Source organism: Echinops telfairi, unplaced genomic scaffold, assembly GCF_000313985.2.
Source record: "Echinops telfairi isolate 266 unplaced genomic scaffold, ASM31398v2 ScPeMD7_22;HRSCAF=79, whole genome shotgun sequence".
In the NCBI taxonomy this organism is placed as follows: Eukaryota; Metazoa; Chordata; class Mammalia; order Afrosoricida; family Tenrecidae; genus Echinops; species Echinops telfairi.
The window spans coordinates 2,675,859-2,696,841 of NW_022103919.1; the positions used below are offsets into that span (position 1 = coordinate 2,675,859).

The 20,983-nt window shown below is 57.1% G+C and overlaps 2 protein-coding genes and 1 long non-coding RNA gene across 4 annotated transcripts in view; 1 reads left to right on the plus strand and 2 right to left on the minus strand.

Moving 5' to 3' along the window:
* Positions 1-34: 34 nt before the first annotated feature.
* TOR2A (torsin family 2 member A) lies at positions 35-4,819 on the minus strand. The gene is made up of 5 exons (XM_004713296.3): positions 4,669-4,819; positions 3,904-4,169; positions 2,713-2,888; positions 887-1,014; positions 35-612 (listed from the first exon to the last, which is right to left on the minus strand). The coding sequence occupies exons 1-5, from the start codon at positions 4,817-4,819 to the stop codon at positions 368-370; spliced, it is 966 nt and encodes a 321-aa protein (XP_004713353.1). The 3' UTR covers positions 35-367.
* A 2,715-nt stretch (positions 4,820-7,534) lies between these two features.
* Positions 7,535-20,983, minus strand: part of SH2D3C (SH2 domain containing 3C) — a 30,764-nt gene continuing 17,315 nt past the window's right edge. For both annotated transcript variants that reach the window (XM_004713294.3, XM_004713295.3), the window contains 9 exons: positions 16,964-17,092; positions 15,538-15,992; positions 13,949-14,076; positions 12,137-12,672; positions 11,267-11,382; positions 10,632-10,803; positions 9,858-9,969; positions 9,417-9,623; positions 7,535-8,135 (listed from right to left, as the gene is read on the minus strand). In XM_004713294.3, coding sequence (XP_004713351.1) covers positions 7,960-8,135; positions 9,417-9,623; positions 9,858-9,969; positions 10,632-10,803; positions 11,267-11,382; positions 12,137-12,672; positions 13,949-14,076; positions 15,538-15,992; positions 16,964-17,092 — 2,031 coding nt within the window. In that variant the 3' untranslated portion in view covers positions 7,535-7,959. The remainder of the gene's footprint in view (positions 8,136-9,416; positions 9,624-9,857; positions 9,970-10,631; positions 10,804-11,266; positions 11,383-12,136; positions 12,673-13,948; positions 14,077-15,537; positions 15,993-16,963; positions 17,093-20,983) is intronic.
* LOC123521512 overlaps positions 20,639-20,983 on the plus strand; it is a 3,234-nt gene continuing 2,889 nt past the window's right edge. Inside the window, exon 1 of the long non-coding RNA XR_006679938.1 lies at positions 20,639-20,758. This is a non-coding gene — a long non-coding RNA (uncharacterized LOC123521512). The remainder of the gene's footprint in view (positions 20,759-20,983) is intronic.

Sequence of the window (20,983 nt, forward strand, 5' to 3'; positions counted from 1 at the left end):
CCAGCCTGGTTCCACGGCGCAGGTGGGGGTGGGGGGGGGGGGAGCGGGGAGGGTAAATAACCCCTCGAGGGAGGATGCAGCCACAGGCCACAGGCCCTGAGTGACAGTTCAAGACAGGCTCATGAGCAAGGGTCAGGTCCCAGTGAGGTTCTGGGCTGACCAGAGGTATGCTTGGGGGAGACGGAAGGCCAAGAGACCCTGAAAAGCAGCTGGGAGCCGGGGCCTGCCCCGGCCCTGGGCCGTGGCCTAGCCCACACTGGTCTGATCTTCTCCCGCTGGGCTCTGGGCCCCACGGTCCAGGAAGTGTGGGGCAGGGCTCTCCCAGCCGGCCCAGCCGCGTGGCAGAGAGCGAGAAGGCCGCCGAGGCTCAGAGGAAGAAGGCGATCCGGGAGGCCACGGTCTTACAGCCGTTGGAGGAAAAGAGCAGCTCGTCCTCCGGAAAGAAGGTGCTGCTGTCCAGCACGGCCTGCACCACCTCCTCCCGGGGCTCCAGGCCCAGCTGGGCCAGCTCGTTGAGCACGCAGTGCCGCACATGGTGCCGCTGCAGCGGGAGGAAGGGCACCACGGCGTCCAGGAGGTGCTCTTCCAAGATACCGGAGCGCCAGAAGCCATCTGCAGGCAGGGAAAGGTCCCCCAGGTCACAGGTTGGGGAAGCCCAGACCCCCCCTCCCACATCACCCCGGGCCTCCCGAGGGCCATGGAGTGTGAGCTTTGGAGGGTTCTGGCTCAGGGGAGTGGTGTGATTGCCCCCAGGTCATCAAGTAGGGAGCACCGAGTCTGAGTGGTGAACTACCTGGTCAGCGGGCAGAGATTTAGGCCCCGGGAGCCTGGCCCTTGGGCCCTCAGTGAAGCTGCCCCTGGGAGGGGGTTCAAGGGAGGAACTCACGGTGCGGGTTGTCCAGCACAGCCCTAGAGATGGCCGGCTCCAGCTCCTGCAGGCTGATGTCCTCGCGGTCCCGCCGGCTGCGCCACACCTCCAGCACAACCTGGTTGATCTGCTCGCCGCCAGTGTTGCTAAAACGCAGAGGGGAAGGTGGGGGCGGGACTCAGACTGGGTGTAACTGACAGGGCATAGGATGTGCCCCCCCCCCCCACCGCTGCCCTGACGCCACGAGGAAACCTGGGTGGCACAGTGGGGACCCAGTGGGCTGCTAAGTTCAAAACCACCAGTTGCTTCTCGGGAAGAAAAAGAACTTTCTACCCCACAGAGTTATGGTCTGGGCCACCCGCAGTTCTGCCCGGTCCTAAAAGTTCGATCGGCGGCAGGGTTTGAGTTGTTTGGGTTTTTTTGTTTTTGGTTCTTTGCCCTGGTGCTATCGAAACACAGCCGGGCCTGGTCCCAGGCCCAGCACAGTGCCGGCAAGAGTCAAAGCCACTGGAACACTCCTCGGGGAACCACACCTCTCAGCACATGCGTCTGTACCTGTGGCCCCTGTAGCTCACAGCAATCACGTGGCCCTGCCCTGACAACACCCCTGCTGGCCCTGTGCTGGCTTTTCCTCCCAGCCCTGAGGGAGGGATGCAGCCAGGTACCCCTCAAGAGAGCTGTGCTCCTTACGGGCCGGATCACAGGTCTTCCTCCTGTCCCGTGGAGCCCCTGGCTGGGGTTGAGCTGCGCGGCCCCAGGGCTCTGGAGAGGGGGCACTACTCAGAAGCTCCCGAGAGAGGGGACGGGATGGCCTGAGGAAACAGCCAAGATGCTTGAGGCTGCGACGAGATCCTTTGTCCTGCTTTTCCCAGGCCCGTGGCCTGGCCACAAAAGAGGGACACGCAAAGGGCTATAAGACAGTCAGATCAGCCGGTGGCTCCCAAGAGCAGGCAGTCAGATGAGAATGAGGGAAGTAAGTGCAGGCCCTAAAGCAAGCACACAAGCATGCTGCTAAAGTGTGTGTGTGTGTGTGTGTGTGTACAGGCCACACCTCCGGGGAACCATCCTGATCGGATGACAGCACACTATGCTACTATGAAACCCACAGGCATCCAGTTGATGTCAACTCAACGTAGTGGACTTCTCAGACTCAGTCCTTAGGGAGCAGCCAGCCCCATCTTTCTCCTGGTGGGTTTGAACCACTGACCTTGCAGTTTCCAGCCCAACACTTAGCTCTCAGTGCCACTAGACCTCCTTATTCCTCCCGGGTGATCACAAACTAGAGAATGACTACAGGGTTAGATCACTGCACAGCCAATGGGAAGCACAACACGATGACATACCGCACGAACCATCGCATTCCACCCCTTGCCTGTACACGGCTCCTTAAAACCGCACATAATTTTCAAAGAAACACAATTATGAAGTCAACCTTGGGGCCAGCATGATAAACATTCTTCCAACTGAAGAGGCACTAGCTCCACTTAGGCTTTAAAAAAAATTATCTATATATATTGCTATTGTAATTAGAGCTTCACCAAGTTGTCTTTTTATTGTCCTTTGTAATGTGAAACGAAACTGTAATTATAAGCAAAACTTAGTGGTAGAGAGCAATACTTGCATATCCAAGTTAAATAGAAATAAGAGTATCTTTTAAAAATGGCCACGGGAGACCCCAACCACTAAAAATGACAATGCCACCAGCAAGAATGTGGGGAGTCTGGGGAACCCCAACTGGGCCCAAGGGGGGCAGTGTTTCCATTGTGGGACCACAGGCCTGGAATGGAGTTGGGACTTCTAAAAAGTGCCCTTCCAACTGTGCTCTCTGCAAAGGGGGGCCTCACCTGATGAAGATAAAGATGGCTTTGCGATAATTGGTCCCATACACGACCCAGGAGGGGCCCAGGAAAGGCCGAAGGACCTGCATCAGGCCCGGGGGCAGCTTGTCCATCTCATCGAAGAGGAAGAGAGAGCGGCCACAGGCAGTGAGGTTGCCCTGGATCCAGCTCTTAAGATCCTTCTGTGAGGTAGAAATAGGAGTCGAAGGGGCCTGGAGACATTACCCTAACCCCAGACTTCTTCCCAAGACAAGAACTAAGCCTTCACAGGGTGATGTTCTAGAACACTGGTTCTCAGCCTTCCTAATGCCACGACCCTTGAATACAGTTCCTCATGTTGTGGTGACCCCCAACCATAACATTATTTTCGTTGCTACTTCTTAACTGTAATGTTGCTACTGTTACGAATCGTCATGTAAATATCTGATATGCAGGATTTATTTTCATTGTTACAAATTGAACATAACTAAAGCATAGTGATGAATCGCAAAACAATATGTAATTATACATTGTGAAATATTTATGTGTTTTCCCATGGTCTACGGGACCCCTGTGAAAGGGTTTTTGACACCCCCCCAAACGGGTCGTGACCCACAGGTTGAGAACCGCTGTCCTAGAAAGTACCAACCCTTTCGTGGTGGCCCAGAGAGGGGCAGGAACTTGCCCAAGGTCACAGGAGAACAGGGTTCAAAACCAGGTCTCCCATTTCCATGTTGAGGGCTCCTCGCAGGGCGCCTATTGCTTTCTACCAAAGGAGAAAGCGCTTTCCTGCTCCATAAACCATCCTAATGGTGTGGACAGTTGAAACAGACCAACCAAGGACTGGAGCTAATTCGAACTGAGTGGTTACTGGGCCACAATGGGGCTAAGTGATTTCCAGGGCAGGGCAAAGCAGACTGGCACACGAAAGTGCAAGATACACGATGCCTTCAATCACATAAGAATTACAAGTCCCTTTGCACTACTCCACACTGTTACCATTAGTTACCTCCAGAAAGGGAGAGCACCCAGGTAAAAATGGTGCCATCCCAAGCCTTCCTCAGGATGGGTCCTGCGGGCTGAGCCTCCAACTGGCTATGTGGACTGAAGCAACAGGCTTCCTCCTCGGCCATCCCCCTCCCCCCAGGGCTCGGGGCCCACTGTAGAATCTGTAACCCAAAGTAGGGAGGAATGGTGGTCCGGGACCACCCAGCCTACCTTGTAGCGGTCAATGTGGCCAGGATGGGGGAAGTGGATGACCGGGGAAAAATGGTGTACATGGGGGCTGCGGAGGCCACCTCGGAAGAGGTAGTGTGCCAGCAGGGAGCTGACATAGGACTTGCCAGTGCCTGTCCAGCCATGCAGGGAGAGGACCAGCGGCTTGGTGGGGGCTGGGTCCCGAGCGAACGCCTTCAGCGTCTTCACCACCAGCGCCTTGGCTAAGTGCTGGCCGGCCAGATGCTGGGCCAGATCACACTCCAGACCTAGGGCCACAGAAGGGCAGCGTCAGAGCCGTTGGCACACCCCCACCGAGGAAGAGGTTTTCAGGGGGCAGCCTGGTCTAGGGGCCCCTACATTCTGGGGCTTTATTTCACACGTTGTCTATAGAAAGGAAGTGGGGTCTTTCAGGGGTTGGGGCTACAGGACCACCTTCAGGACCTGGTTCAGCCAGGCAGCGGCCCCACCAGGCAGGCATTCGGTTTGCAGTCAGCCCGGTTTGCGATATCCACCGGCCGGCCCCAGGCCCCTTGCCCATCCCCAAGGCAGGCTACTCTCCTGAGGACAAGTCCACTGTGTGGACGCCTAGAGCATCCCCACAAGCGCTATGTTGTCCAAGGCTCCAGCCTGGCAAGGCTCGGTTCAGACCCCAGTATGTCGCCCCAAGCCCTTACGCTAGCTCTCGGGTCTGGAGACCTTGCCCTGGCGGTCCTTCCCTTAGGGGCCCCGACTGTCCCGGACGCCGGGACTCCAGCGACTGCTTACCCGGGAAGTCGGGCCGGAAGTCGCACTCGCAGAAGTCGCCGAAGTTGCAGCGCAGAGAAGCCAAGTCCCAGGCGGCGGCTGCCGCCGAGGCCAGCCCGAGTAGCCCGAGGAACGAGCCCCAAGGCCAGCAGCCGCGCGTGGCAGCCGCCATCCAGGTGGAGCCCCAACTTGGTCCAGGGCCACCAGCCGCGTCCCCCGAAAACTACCACTCCCGGCGTACATTGCTCCGCGGCAGCCACCGCCTGTTGCCTACAACTCCCGGCTCCCCTCTTACCTGGCTCACAGGCCCGCCCCTTAGCCCCGCAGCAGGACCGGAAGGCAGCCTCCAGGGGGAGCCCTGGAATCGTCCAATCAGGGGCCGTTTCCATAGCGACAGTAACAAGGAGACCAGCGCAGTCGCTCTGACGTAATGAAGGATTGGACCGCAAAAGATGACGTAACAATTATAGCAAACACACGTGTGGCACTTTGTATCGTGAAAAACGCCCCTTTCTGCTTTTTTTTCCTAACAAAGAAGGGCTCACTAAAAAAAAAAGTGCTCGCTAATAGCTTTGATGAACACCTACTTAATACAAATAAACAAACAAACCTCACTATACTGTAGCAACCCTATAGAGCAGGGTACGACTGCCCCTGTGGGTTTCTGAGACTGTAACGTCACCCGAGTAGAAAGCAGTGGTTTCGAACTGATGACCTTGCAGCCAGCAGCCCAACGTGTAACCACGACACAACCAGGCCTCTGAGGATCGACTACGTGCTATTACCGTGTTTCCCCGAAATTAAGACACTGCCTTATATTTATTTTTCCTCAAGAAGACACACTATGGTTTATTTTTAGGGGATTGCCTTATTTTTTATTAAGTATGGTACAACAATCGACACTGATTCAAATATAGTTAAGTCGTTGTCTTCTAGAACACCAACCCACAGTGCTGAGTCAAACGGTGGCCACCACTTTCCTTTTTCCCCCCCGCGAGGACACACACCCCTAAAGCAGAGAGTCCTGCCCCTCACTTCCCGGAGGAGACTTTGACCCAAACTGTCCATGTCTCCCTCTGTGCCTCTGCTTGCAGCACGCGCAGACCAGGAAGGATCTGACGGGGGAACCGACCTTGTGGATGGGGCTGCCCGCACCTGTCCGGTCCCCTCCGAGATAGCAGCTGTCACGATGGGGCAGAGAAGGGCTGGTGGTCTCCGTGACTGCTCCACGCCAGCCAGTATGCTCAGAGCCACGCCTATCACTTTGTCTTATTTGGGGGGATGGCTTATTGCGCAAATGCTTAGAAATCCTGCTACGGCTTATTGTATGGGTAAGGTTGTTTGCTAGTTACCGTGGAGTTTATTCCTGACTCATAAGGAGGAGAACTGATCTCCATTACTCACTCACAGACATCTGGGGATTCTGACTCATAGTGGTAGGCAGCCAGAAGAGGGACTAAGGGGGGTTGTCTCTCCAATGCCCGCATACGGGTTGGAAAGAAACCATGCACCCATTAGACACCTAGGGAAAGATCCAAACTGAGCATGCTCACACACAAGCCCCTTAGGCCCCAGTGAGAGGTCCACCTGGGCACACCGACTAGGCCCAGTCACATGACATCACACAGGTGGGCTTAAATTCAGCCCTAAGATCAGCCAATACCCTCAAGCACGCCTCCCCAGCCAGTAGGAGTAAAAGCAGCCCGCCTCTCTCTCTCAGGTGTTGCTTGGCAGGTTGGGATTCTTTCCTGCTTGGGCCCTAGGGCCCGAGCTCCTACTGAGGCCTCCCTCTGGGCCCCTGGGATTTCATAGTTCCACAATCATGGCTTCCTGCCCTGTATCTGTATTCTTTCCACGTGGATTTTCGCACTCAGCCGTGAACCCCCTAGCTCTCCAGCACTTAACCATTAGTGCCACCAGGGCCCTCACTGTTAGCATTAGGTGCCCTGTGTATATGACATGCCCTATGTATATGGCACCTGCCATGCAGAGAAATTGTACTATTTCGATGTGTTTGGGCTCAGAAGGTAATAAAAAAATATTCAGTGCCAACCCACGCGTATGAAAAAAAATCTAGCTGCAACAATGTGCCACGTGCTTTAAAAATCAACCTTAGGAGATCTATGTTGTGTGCCCATTTTACTGAGGAAAGTGGGGAGTAACGAGGTAAAACCACTATCCAAGGTCACAGCTAATGAGTGGAATTGAATCCAGGTCTGGTTGCCAGCAAACATCTAATACAAGTTATGCTCTGCAGCCTATCTTGGTCAAAGTACTTTTAAACAAAGGGCCTTAAAGATTTAAATGTCAGTGAACAGCTTCCTCAAGCCTCTATCCTGTTCTGGAATTGAGTTACCTACTTCCCCTAACCCAGTGGCATCAGGTATCCAAGACGACGGTCTTCTTGGCCCACTTCAGAAATTCCTCCCTCAGCCTCATCCCTGTAAACACACACAGACTTCCAGGGCCACATTTCAAAGGCTGATGAAATAGCAACAGCAGAGATCACACGATGAAGGAGAGAAATGTGGAGAACTTCAGTGTTTCCCCTCTCCCCTGCAGTCCTTGGTTTTCAAAGAGCCCTTCTACCCCAGACATCTCAACTGCCCGGTGGTGCTTTTGCGGAAACTGTCAGTCTGGCTTCCAGGGACAAGGGACGGGGTCGGAATGAGGAGTCAGGCCGGCGTCTCTCCCTCTTGGTTGTACCTGCTTGTTTTATCTCCCCAGCTGGTCTGTGAGCTCCTTGAGGTTTTAGTACTTGCTGGACTCCTGGATCCTGGCAGCCAGGGATGCCTCAGGTGCTCAATAAATACTTGCTGAATAAATATTTCTGCTTTTCACCTAAGTGTGTCCTTCCACCCAAGGGACCCTCCTTGACATACAGAGAAAGAGTCATAAAAGTTTATTATACGAAAGAAAAAACATGGCTTCTGTACAGCTTATTTACAGAACAAGTTATTTACAGCATGATGGAGGCCCTGGTGGCAGTGGGATGGTTGAGGGAGCAGGTGCCTGGAGAGGTATGAGGAGGCGTGGAGCCTCACATGGCTCAGTGAAGGGAACTTGGGCAGGAAGTGAAGCAGAGGCTGCTGGGAGGATCGGAGACTCTGGTTCTTCCTGGAGGAAGACGCGATGAGCTTTGTAGCAGGTGGAACAGAGCCCAGCATCCATGCAGGGCCCTGGGGGAGCAAGGGGGACCTTGAAATTGAACCCAGTCACACTGGTCAGTGTCCTGAGGGATGCTGTGAAAGTCAGTGCCCCTCTCTGCCCCTGATGCTGCCCGCAGCTGCAGAGCAGGGAGGTCCCTGGAGGTCACAGCTCGCTGGAGCGGATGGCAGGCTCCAGTCTGTGGGACAAGGCTGAGAGCACCTTGTCGAACTTCTCATAGCGCCGGGCCTGGCTGCTGCTGGCGCCCTGGCTGCCCCAGAGGAGGCGCATCTGGAACTCGGTGCTGAAGATCTCCAGGAGCTCCGGCCGGGCTTGGAACCCTGCAGGGCGAGGGCACAGAGGTCAGGGGTCCACCATCACCACTGGCACCCTCAGGCCTCCTTTTCTGAGAACTTTCCCCAGCCCCCTCAGCATTCCCAGAAGGTGTTGAATGAACATAACTGCATTGCTTAGCACTTAACCTCCAGCCTACGGGAGGAGCCCTGGTGGCACAGTGGTTAAGCACTTGGCTGTTAACCAAAGGTTGCCGGTTCCAATCCCCCAGCCTGTGCTTGGGAGAGAAGACCTGGGACCCGTGCCCCTAAACACCAGCGCCTAGGAACCGTCGGGGGCAGTTCAGCTCTGGGCACAGGAGTCCCTCGGTGGCAGAGAGCTTGATTCGGCTGCGGTTTTCGCTGACCTACTATTTGGAACATAGCCTTTCACGATGACTAGAAAATTAACTGTTAATGCTAACAATGTTTCTGACACCGTGGGTGGTTTTGCTTTTCTTTGTAAATCCTTTGGGTTCTGATTTTTTTAATGTATCAATGATGTCAATAAGTGTTAAAGACTCCCACCCTCTGAAAAAAGAGAAGGCAACAGGAGACAGCGCAGAATGCTCAGAGCATTTGCGCATCTGCTTCTGGGTAATTACATTGTGAGTGGCTTTTTTTTTTTTTAGCCACGTGTTTGCTCGGCTGTAACGTCCAGTGTGTCCAGCGTGGTTGTTATGACTTATGCCTTTCTAGGACAACAGAGGATTGTCTGAAGCCCGGGCTCTCTCTGCTCCTTTCATGGGGGATGGTCCACCTCTGGACTAGCCAGAGTCTAGGGGGAGCATGAGGCTTTCCACTTCCAGAGAGAGGGGCAGCCTCAGAACCCCCCAGGGGCAGTGCCACCCTGTCCTTTAGGGCTGCTCTGAGTCGGCATCGACTCACGGCCGGGAGTTTTGAGACAGGGAGATCGGTCTGTGCGCCAGGCCCCCAGGCCCACGTGCTTTGCAGACACGCGGGTACAAGAGGAAACGGAGGCTCAGGGAAACCAAGACATAGCTGAGGTGCTCTCGGAACCCTCTGTGTGCCCCCCACCCCAGCATGGCGCCTGCCACTCCTAGACGCTGGCGAACTAACCAGGGAGTGAAGGGAGAGGACGAAGAAAGGAGATGGGAGGCAGGCTGGGAAAGAGGAGTGGGGAGAAGCAGGTGGGCATATGGAGAAAAAGAAGTGGGGTGGGGTGGGGTGAGGCAGCAAGCCAGGTGGAGAGAAGCCCAGACCACAGGATCAGTGGCTTCTTCTCTCTCCCTTCTTCCCACCTCCTGACAGATGTGACCTGTCACTCACCCTGCAGCTTGACCTCAGCGTTGGTGTGATACAGGCCTCCGTGATGCGCCACCGTGCGGGCAGCCTCTAGATGCGCCAGCACCACCTCCACGCCGTGCTCGGTGCTGCCCCAGGGCTCAGGCCCCTCCGCGGGGGCGGAGTCCCACTCCAGGAGGGTGAGGAGGGGAAGCACGTGGGGAACCGTGGTGTTGCTCAGCGGAGGGCCTTCTGCAGGGCGGGAGACAGCAGGTGCTTAGAGAGCCTGAAAGGGCCCCAGAGAGCTTCCAGCGCTCGACTCCTGGGACAAACCTTCCCTGGGGCTCTGTGTACCCATGTGCCAGATACACAAGGTGAGCTCAGGAGGAATAGGGTGTGCTCAGAGCTCAGTCCAGCCCACATCGCCGCCACCCACAGAGAGGGCTGAAAGCCACCCAAAGTCACCCAGCCGGATGGGGAGGGTACCTTTGCCCTCGTTGAGGCTTTTGAGGAACGGCTTGAGCTTCTTCTCATACAGGATGGCGCCCTCTGTGTGGCGCTGCCGCAGGGTCACCCAGGTCTGCTCCAGCCGGGTGATCTGGAGAGACGGGACTGTGAGCAGGCAGCCAGGGGTCACTGGACCGCCTGCAACGCCACTGCATGGAAAGCCAGCACCCGAGTCCTCATTCTTGTGGTCCCCACTCAGGTACCAGACAGGTGGCTGGCTGCTTTCCAAATGTATGCCAGGACGCCTTCAGAACACCCATGTGACAGATGAGGAAACTAAGGAGTAGCCTGGCTTGCCAAAAGTCATTCAGGAAATAGGGGGTAGAGCTGGGTGTGGGACCCAAGACAAGGTGTCAGGGATCCTGTTGCTACTCATTAGGCATTGGAGCGTCCGTGTCTTGTGGGTAGGGGTCAGACTCGAGTAAAACACGTGGCTCCATGTCTAACTCTGGGGACAAAGAAGCAGCTCCCGAGAAGGTGTCTGGAGGGATTGCTGAGGCATGCAGCTAGCAGATGGTAACAACGCTCGTGTGAGTTTTCCTCTAAAAAGGTCCATACTGTTCCTTTCTTGTCACACAGGGGGAGACAGAGGGCCAGAGGAGGAAAGGACTTGGCCCCCTCTCCCGTTGATTTGTCCAGTTGCCCAATGCTGTCGAGAAAAGCACAACGCTCTCCCCCATTCGCTAGACAGCAAAGGAACGCGTCCCGGGTTAGATGCCCTCCCCGCCCCAGGCGCGGCCCCCCAGTCAGTACCTGGACCATGTCCAGAGCGCCCATGACGGCAGCGAAGCTGAACATGTTGCCCATGGTCCCCCGCAGCTCGGCCGCCAACTGGATGGTCTTGTGCAGCAGCGCCGCCCGCTCCTCCGCCGAGCCCGTGCAGCCCAGGATGTCCACGGCCAGCATGATGGACATGGTGTGGAACCTGTGGGAGCGACCGGTCAGGGGGCGGGGCTGGGGCGGGCCCTTCTCGCTGTTGGGCGGTGCAAAGCCAAACGGGCGAGAGCCCCCCGCCCCGCCGCCACCCCCCCACCTCCCGGGCCCTGAGATTTCGTGATTGGTCCGTATGAACCAGGGGCGGGGCCTGTGATGAAGCCCTACGATCCAGCAGGCCGGGCGGTTTCAGCGCGCTAGAAGGCAGGGCGGAGGGGCGGGGTCGATGGGCTGCGATTGGTTAAAGAGATGCAAAAAGCTGGAGGGGGGCGGATCTTTGGGAACCACGTCACGGAGGGCCAGCTCTTGAGAAGTTGTGATTGGTCAATATGATTGGGGGCGGGGTCAGAGCCCTGGGAGGCGGGCAGAGAGACTGTGATTGGTCACCCAGCCACAGCAAAAGGGAAGGTGGGGGGCGTTCCCTGCGGGTCCCCACGTGCTGCTGTTTGCCTTACCTTTCCAGCAGGTCTAAGCGTAGCTGCCGGCCGTGGGGGAGGGTGAGCAGCTCCATGCCCCAGCGGACACCCATTAGGGTCTGCATCTCCTTGGTAACGCCCAGTATCCTAGCAACCTGCAAGGACGCCCAGAGGGCTGATTAATAACCTGTCAGGAATGGTCCAAGCCGTCTGGGAGTCAGAGTTTATTTTCAAGGACACCCTGGAAGGTATAGTTTCAATCCCATCTCCGCTGCCAACCCGCCGACAAGGGATTCCACCTCTCTGGGTGAGCCTCAGTTTTCCCACCTGTGAACGGGACATAAATGGGGAGATGCCTAGCGGTGCCAGGCAAGTGAAATACCCACTTAGGATTAAGGACCAAGGCACCCTTATTCCCGAAGGCAAACTCGCGGCTCAAGGAGAGAAAGGGCTCGCGAAGCAACGTGTCTACCCTGCCTCTTGTTTCTTGCACCCTGGGGTCTGCGAGACCAGGAAACCAGCACCCCCGGGGCACAAGGCAGAAACGGAGGCACGGGTTGGTTGGGCTCCTTGGATGACCAAAGATGCCCACAAAGCAAGGCACAGTAATGCGGGACCCAAGTAGTATTTCCTTATCGTCCCACTAGGGGGCGTGGGGGCGGGCAGTCGGCCCTCATCTGGTCCCGGTGACTTGCTCCCAGCAGTTAGACTCTGAGATGCCCAGAGAAGTACCCCAAGAATTCCCACTGGGAGGAACCAAGAATTTCTCATATTTTGCTTTTGGAAAGGAGACAAAGTGACTCAGGGAATGTGACTCAGGCCAGCCCCTCATCACTCTGACTCCTGTTCCAAAGCCCCCTGCAGGGCTGCCCCTGCTGCCCCTCCCTACTCAGTGCACCCAACACGTACCAGGCAGTCCACCTTGGTGACATGCCGGGCCAGTGTCCGGGCGTCCACCTCTGCTAGCAGCTCCTTGACCTTGCGAAGGAGGCCCACCTCCAGTGGCCGGTTGTCCTTGGGGATCAGAAGGGACTGGAAGGTGGCTGGGTTGAAGGAAGATGTGGCTTCCACTACAGGGGCTGTGAAGGTCCTTCCCCAGTCCCCTTCAGGGGCCCCATTTTCTGACAGGTCCTTCAGCTTCTCTCCATAGCTCCGGGCCTGCCGGCTGGAGCCCTCCACCGTTGCCCACTCCCGGCTCCCCTGGCTGGGCGGCTGGAGTTGGCAGTAATGGCCAGAGTCCGGGTCGCTGTAGCTGCTGAGTGATGGCGATGGGGAAGCCTTGCAGAGGCTGTGGGAGGGGCTGGCATGGGGGCCCTTGTCCAACTCCCCATGAGGCTTTGGGGCACTTCCAGGGCACAGCTGGGGCTCGCTGGAGCGGCGGGTGACTGGGGAGGCAGGCAGTGCTGTGGCAGAGGGGGCCACGGGAGTGGCATGGACACGGGTCACTGCACAGAGAGGGAGAAAATTGGTTACTGGGCTCCTCATCTGTGAGGTTCCCACACCCCCAAAGGGCAAGTTCCACCTTTACAAGAGAGCACCCCAGCTCCCCTCAGAAAGAAGGTGGGCGCCAAGCCTGACTCTGGCAAACCAACTAAATGTTGGTGGTAGTTTGGGATAACTTGGGCCCCATAGCCAGCAAGTGGTGGAGCTGGGGTTTCAAAGCAGGTATCAAAGCAGGTTTCAAAGCGTGACTCCTGAGCTATGTTAGTATCCCACCAAACCAAACCAACTGCCATTGAGTTAATGCCGACTCATAGCGACCCTGGAAAGACAGGGTGGAACTGCCCCTGCGAGTTTTTGTGGCTATAACTCTTAACGGGAGAAGAAAACCTGGTCTTTCTCCCAAGGAGCAGTTTGGGACCCTACCACCGAGTTTGGGGCCCTACGTCCAGAGAAGGATTTGTGGCAACACCATTGCAACAGAACGGTGGCCTTGGGGTCCCCCCTCTCGGGAGGCACTTTGCCCGCCACGTGGCAAAATGGCTGATGGAGAACCATTTTCTTTTTTCCCCAGCAGTAAAATAGAAACGTTATCTTAATTAAAAAATAATAACAATAAAAGCACAGCCCAACTCATTTGGTTTGAGCTGGGCCTGTGGACCCATGAAACCGTGTCGCTGGCGTCCCAGCCAATGCAGGGCCCTGCCCAGAGCCTGCGCTCAGTCAGAGCCTGATCGATGGGGGCTCAGGTTTGTTACACTGGTGAAATGTGGCACATCTGAGTGCAGGCCGGCAGCACCGGGCTCTGGCCCAGAGCTGGTCGAATTCTAGAGCACACGCTGGGAACTCAAGGCAGGACGGAATGAACAAGCCCCGGCGATCGCTCTAACTTGACAAGAGTTCCACAAGCTGATTGCTAATAGATTCTTGTAGGGCATGACGAAGTTGGGGCACAAAATGACCACGCACCAGCTAATAAGACTCACTGCCATCCAGTCAATTCTGACTCAGAGCGGCCCTGTCGGATGGGGTAGAGGGGCTCCTGTGGATTTCTGAGACCGTGACTCTCTATGGGAACAGAAAGCCTCCTCTTTCTACTGCAGAGCAGCGGCTGGTAGCTTCTAACTGCTGACCTTGAGGTAACAGTCCACTGCCAACCCACTGCGCCACACCAGCCACAGAAGTCATCAAAGGCAGCACACGCGCATACATGCACACACGCACACCTGCCTGTGCACCTGAACAAACCCGCCCGGCCCTTCCCCACTCCCTGGGCCATACCAGTGCTGTAGGCAGGGGAGCTGGGACTCTCGGAGATGGGGGACATGGGCGAGTGCAGGTCTGGGATCTGGTCCATGCTGAGGGCACAGTTGCGGATGGATTCCCCCCGGGGGTGGGGCAGTGACGTGCTGTGGAGCAGAGCAGACACCTTCATGAGTGGGGAGCAGGGCAGGGCAGGGGAGATCCTCAATCCCGTGAACTTCGGAGCCAGGAAGGACTGAGGACACCAAGTCCTACCTTGCAACTGGCAGGTGAAAAAACAAAAAGGAGGAAGGGCTTAACAGGCCCCACGGCAAGTTCAGAGCAGAGGTGGGAACCCAGCAGGCCTTAAGCTGGCACGGTCTAGTGTCTGCTTTCACTCACCTGTTGTCTCTTTGGTCCCACCCTTCTTCGACCTCCCCCCACAACCACCACCAAGCATTTCCCTCCTAGAAGGCTGAGAGCAGCCTGAGAAGCTTGTCTGGGGATGCCCTGGGCAGGAGGGACACGGAAGTCTGAGAGCCTGCGGTTCAGCACAGCATCCCCAGAGATACAGGGTGACAGCCAGCACCCTGACTAGCCCACATTGGTGCTTTCGTGCAGATGAGTCCACCACACTCCCTCTGCTTGATGAACAGGTGGGCGGGCTGAGTTTCAGCTCTGTTCTGCCCCTGGGCAAACAATCTCTTGTGTAGTCCACAACCTGCACACCTGTACCCTTCCCTGCCTGGTGTCAACAGCTAGCTAGTGGCTGGCTGGCTTGGGCCCTCCCCTCTGCTTGCACACATGCTCAGGACACCTTGTGCACACATGGCTGTGGCGCCTGGCCCCATCACAGTCACTGGTTCCAAACCACAGACCAAGTGGCTGCTGGCCAATGTCCATCAATTCTTCTGCTGCCGGCGACAACAGCCAGCCGAGGTCTAAGGAGGTGGGGCTATGGGGCTTCCCCAGGTCTGGGAGGCACAGGTCATGGGGTCTCTCTGCAAAGATCTGGACAGAGGGGCCCATAGCAACTAGGGGCCCAGACTTCCAAGTCTGAATCCTGGTCATGTCATTCTGTAGCAAGTGAATTTCCCTCCATTCACCTGCTGACCTATCTATGACAGTGGTGGTGGTGGTGGGCCCTCCCTCTCCCCTCTCCCAGGGGGAGAGGGAGTCACTAAGACCAGGCGTGAAAAGCCCTCAGTACAGCCTGGCCTCTGAAGCCCTGGTCGTACTCCGCTACTGTGGGCTTCTCTTTAAATGCTGCAGAAAACATGCATTCCACACTGCCGACTGGAGCGCAGAGGGGTAGGGTGGAGATGGGTGGCAGGGCCCAGGGTCCCTTGGAGACCAGCACAGCAGCCCTCTAAGCCAGAGAGGGCTGCTGGCGGGAGAGCCCTTTACCAGTAAGAGCTTGAGGGTCATAGAGGAGACGCGACACAGCAAAGGGACTTCCTGCCTCGGCTCCTGACTGTCCTCCTGTGCTTTCCCACACAGATGTCCCCAAACAATAACTTCACCCCGTTCAGAGTGAATGGGGCTCCACCTTTTCACCACCACTCAAGTTCCCAACACCCTCACTTCACCCCCAGGGAGCACAAGCCCAGTGCGGGTTCCTGGCTTACCTGGTGGGGCAGCTGTCACCACGGGTGAGCTTGTCCGTGGTGAGCCCATCGGTCATGGTGACGCTGCGTCGCTTCATGTGGCTACCTTTGGCCCCCGAGGGGCTGGCGGGGCTGCCTGCCTTGCCACCGCCCTGGCTCAGGCCGTAGCTGGCCTCCAGGTAGCGCAGGGGGAAGGTCCGGTTGACCGGGCAGTAGATGATGGCGCCGCTCTGCTCCGACACGGCCTTGCGGCTCCCCACGTGGTAACGCACCAGGGCAGGCACGTGGTCGAAGCTCTCCTGCTCGAACAGGTACTGGATGTGGGTGTAGCTCTCACCGGCCTTCACCACCACCTTGTTGATCTTGAAGTGCAGGGCCTGGTTGCGCCACCGGCACGTGAGCACGTAGTCGCCCAGGCTGGTGAGCGAATCCCGGATGAGGAAGTCACCATTGCGCTGCACCAGGGTCTCGGAGACCTGGGAAGGGGGCAGGGCCTGGTGAGGCAGGGGTAGAGCAGGCACAGGGGAGGCCTGGGGGCACAGTGACCCAGGGGCACTGAGAGACCTCTGAGACCTGAGAGGGACATGGTGACTCAGATTCCCAGAGGCACCTCAGCAGAAGGACCAGAATGGGAAGAGATCAATATCTTGGGAAGGGGTCCAGGGGAGTCTGGGTAGGGATGGGGTGTCTGGGATCTGAGATCCACGTCTCAGCCCCACTTCTTCCAGGCTCCCATTGGGTAGTGCAGACTCCACATTTCCCATCACCAGGGACTCTGGCTGTCTTGGAATCTGCATATCCTCTGGCTGTCCTCTCTGCCTAAAGAGCCCTTCCTGCCCCACCCCCCTCACCAGCTCCTTTCTAACTCTCCTGGGTCCCCCTCCTCTGCGCTCCCTCTCAGGCCTGCGGTCAGCTCCCGCCCTGACCCACGAGGCCGCCAAGGAACCACGACATCTTTCCTCTCTCTGTCCTCTTGCCCAACATGGGGCCTGCCCAGAGCGACCACTTGACCAAGGTTTGCAGTGTAAATAAATGAGGGAACAGGTGGTGAGAGCCACTGGCCCAAGTCTGCACCTGTGAAGCCACCTACCCCGGAAAACTCAACTTTGTCAGAACAGGAGTAGCCCAAGGACCAAAACTCCCTGGACAAACACAAGAGAATGAGGCTTGGACCGGAAACAATAAAACAGCACAGGCCAACATGCACTTGAGCTTATTGGTGGTCATGCCTTGTGTGAAGCACATTGACATCGTCGAAGGTACCATAAATGCACCCATTTTACAGAGGAGGACATTGAGGTTCATAGAGATGACTTGTCCAAGGTTAGTAGATGGCAGAGTTCACGTTGACTGGACCTTCCGAGCAATAGGCCAGAACCCCATGGTAACTAGGGCCAAGGCAGTAGGTGGAAGGTCGTCCTGAGGTTCCAGCTCGGGGCCCACTCACCTCCCGGGGGATTCGGCCATGGTACCAGGCATGGCTGCGGAGGTCTGTACTGCTGAGTTTGAGTTCCTCCTCCAACTCCTTGTGCAGTTTCTCTGGTGAGGAGTCCAGAATGTACTTCTCCTTGGAGAACTGGGTGGGAGACAGCGAAAGTTGGCATCCAATTATAGGTCCCTCCTTCTCCCCTTCATTACCTCACCCTCTCAAGTGAGCGCCTTCCACCTCAGGTCTCTGGGGACCCTGGGGCACAGGTGCCAACAAGGCCCTCACTCAGGTGGCTTGTTGAGACCCTGCTCTCCTGGCTCCCTAGACAAGCAGGAGGAAAGAAATAGGCACAGCGCCCCACGGTGCCCACAGGGTGCCAGGCCCTGTGCTGTAAATAAGCCCAGCCCCTGGCCTCAAACAACACTTCATCATTCAGAAAGGAGGCAACGCTGACTTCAGCGTCAGACAGACCGAGGTCAGCACCACAGCTCTGGACAGCGGCAAGGAAGCGCCGGGTCCCTTTAAGACAGTGGTTCTCAACCTTCCTCATGCTGGGACCCTTTAATACAGTTCCTCATGTTGTGGTGATCCCTCAAACATAAAATGATTTTCGTTGCTACTTTGTGCTACTGTTATGAATAGTCATGTAAATATCTGATATGCAGGATGTATTTTCATTGTTACAAATTAAAGCATAGTGGTGAATCACAAAAACAATATGTAATTATATATTGTGAAATATTTATGTTTTCCGATTGTCTTAGGCGACCTCTGTGAAAGGGTCGTTCATCCCCCAAAGGGGTCGCGACCCACAGGTTGAGAACCACTGCTTTAAGCAGCCAAAGTCTAGGAGGTGGAGGGGTCAGGAATGACATCCTCCAGGAGGTGGGGACAGCATTTTCCTGCCTGGGCACCAGGACCACCACCTCCATAGCTGATCTTGAAAGTGGAGTGGGGAGGGATTCCTAGAGGTGGGCTGGAAAGCAGGGCAGCAGGGGCATGGGCTGGGTGGACAAGGATACAGTCTCTTGTTAGGTACTATGGAAACGGTTCCTACTCCTAGTGGCCCCATGCATATACAACTGCCCAGTCCTACACCAGCCTCACAATTGTTACTTTGGGAAGGTGAAGTACACAGTTAAGGTGGGGGAGGACCACAGAGGTCCCTCACCCTAGACAAATGCCATCTGCATTGGCCTTCACCATTCTCCAGGCTCCTGCCTTTTTGCCATCTCAAGCAGGGACTGGACCCGCTAGAGTGAATATAGGGCTCCACCCACTCATCAGCCCAAGAGGGGCTATTGCTCGCTCGTTGTTTCCTGGTTCTTGCCTGGTTCTGACCTTCTTCCCCTCAGTCCCACTCCAGCTTCCAAAGAGTACTCAGCCTGGACCTAACCCACTCTGGGCAATCCAGGACAGATAGATCTCAGAGCTGGTCGGGAGGATGTACAGATTGAGCAGGGAGTAAAGCGACCAATTTCAGCCCAGGTAGCAATTCTCTCCAGGGTCCCCAGCATCTGGGCATCCTTTGGTCTAGTCCCTGCCTCTTCAGCTCATCCACAAATCTCAGGTCCCAATTCTGTAGCTCCCCCCCCCTCTGCCCGCATCCTGCCTCAGTGTACCCCAGGATCCTCTGATTCTAGCTTCAGGGCAATCCAGAATCGGGGACAGGTCCTCTGCTAGTGACCAGGCCTCCAAGGTGCCTCATGCAAGAGCAGGACAGATACAAGCAACTCCAGGTTTTAGGAGAGGCCTAAGGTACCCAGCTTAGCATGCCTTCCTGCCTCCTGCCCCCACTTAACCAGGAGGTGGGGCCAGGGAGGGCTATGACGTTTCTGTTCAGCTGAGGCCTGAAGGAGGAGGACTAGCTCAGCCAAGCAACCTCATGGGGGGTGAGGAGAGAAGAAAGGGAAGAGCTCGTGGGAGGACCCTGACAAAGCCTGGGCCCCCGTGGGCAGAGCCAGGGCAGAGTGGAGGGAGATAGATGGATTGGAAGCTTCACAGGGGCAGGGAGGAGGGATGGCAGGGGCAGGTGTGGCAGCGCTTGAGGGAGACTGCCATACGGAGCTGGAATTTACCCAGGGGACTAGAACAGAGTGGCAGAAGGTTCTTAAGTGTCGAGGGCAGAGTTCGATTTGCTCTGTGTTGAGTGTGCAATGCTTCCCAGGCAATGGTCAGGCAGGGCAAGTCATGAGATAGGGAGCAGGGCAGTTAGATGAGTATTGATTAGCTTGGGGAGGAGAGAGGATTTAGAGGTTAGGGAGGACTCCCAGGTTGAGATCCTGGGGTGGGGAGGTAATGGGACCTTGTCTGCGGTGGGCAAGGCTGGGGCAGGAGCAGCTTGGTAGTGGGCCCAAGAAAAGTGGGCTGTATGAGGTCTGCAGGGGCTCTGGGCGCAGATGGAGGGAGTGGAGATGCAGACAGGTAGGGGGTGAGGAGAGGTGATCAGGGGAAGGTAGGAGTTGGGGTGGGGATTCTAAGGTAGAAACTGATGGCAGGGAAGGCCGGGCTGACATTGGGTCTTCTTAGCTATCCAGGGACGGTGGGTTGAGTTTTTTTGTTTTGCCTGTTTTTTAATAACTGCACTTCTCCAAGGCGTCCCTGTTCTTGGGGGGGTCCCTGGTCTCCCTCTTTATAGCCCTGGGGTCTCCTTGACTCCACATCACGCCAGCCCTGGGGAAGGGAGGATGGAAGGTGTCACAAGGAAAAGGGTGATCCTTTGGGTCCTTCCCGACAAACAGCAAGCATCTTAGAATCCCCACCACTTCCACAGCTAAGGGCAAGAGGGGCATGGGGCAGAGAAGGATTGGGGCTGTGTGGGAAAGAACTAGGCCCCAAGCGTTTGCCACTGTAGGACCGTGAGTCAGTCACTTCCCCTCTCTGACCTGGGTAACCTTCTCTGCTAAGGAGAGGAGGGATTTGGGCTTTTTGCCCCAGCCCTCAGCAAGGGTCAGAGAAATTGGCTAGGAGGACCAACTTGGCCTCCCAACCCAGTCCAGCGCTTCGAAGGGCTAGGAGGATGGGAAACCCCAGGGTCCTTGTGCCCTCCTCCTCACCCTTGTCCAAGGGTCCCCAGCTCCCAGGATTGGGATAGGGAAGGGGGCTGGGGCGCTAATGCAGCATCCCTGCGCTCAGCGCGCTGCTATTGGCCAGAGATGATCTCACCGCCTCCCGGCCTGCGCACGCCTGATTGGCCGGTGTGGGGATGCTGCGCTCCCCCGGCGGGGCCGTCATTCAGGCGGGCTCGGAGCGTGTCTGTGAGCCCCGGGAGCTCAGAGGTGACGCGCCCGGCGTCCCCCGGGGAGCTCGGGAGGCAAAAGCGACCAGACCCCCGAACAAGGTCTTAATCCCTTCCCACCACCCTGAGACCGGCAAGTCCCCGCTCAGCCCCCGGGCATCCTAACCCCAAGCAAAGCCACCCTCAGTGGACGCTCCGCAGAGAGGCGGGGTCCAGGTCCTCCCCTCCACCCCCTTCCGTTTAACCCTTTCCCCACCACGGCCGTTCCGCAGTGCCTGGCCGGCTGGGCTGTGGAACCTGCGCTCCAGGTGTGCCTGAGCCCACCTAGGGGGCGAGGAGGTGGAGGGCGCTGTGGTCTCAGCTATGGCCCCCATGTCATGACCCCCACCCTACCCCCTGTATCCAGCCTCACTCAGTTTCAGACCCCAGCCCAGAGACCCCGGTACAATGGACGTCCCGGCTGCCCGGGGCAGTGGCAGGGGCTGGCGTGCTAGCTGAAAGACCGGCTGGACGCCGGGGACCCCATCTCTCCACACTCAAGCCCCCCCGCACAGCTCCCGCCTGCCAGCGAGAAGGTACCGGAGCGGCACCCTCCACCCAGGCACCCGAGTCCGGGAGTGGCAACTGGACCCTCAGCCTGCTGGGCGTCCTAGCGCCCCTAGGTGAAGCTGGGGCGACCCCGCCCCCTCCCTCTGCCCGCCGCCCTGGCCCGACCCACCCCGCCGGTGCTCCGCGGGGCCGCTGTTTCCTGGCCCCGCAGACCCGATCCCAGCGGCCAGGGGTCCGAGTCGCGCGCGCGG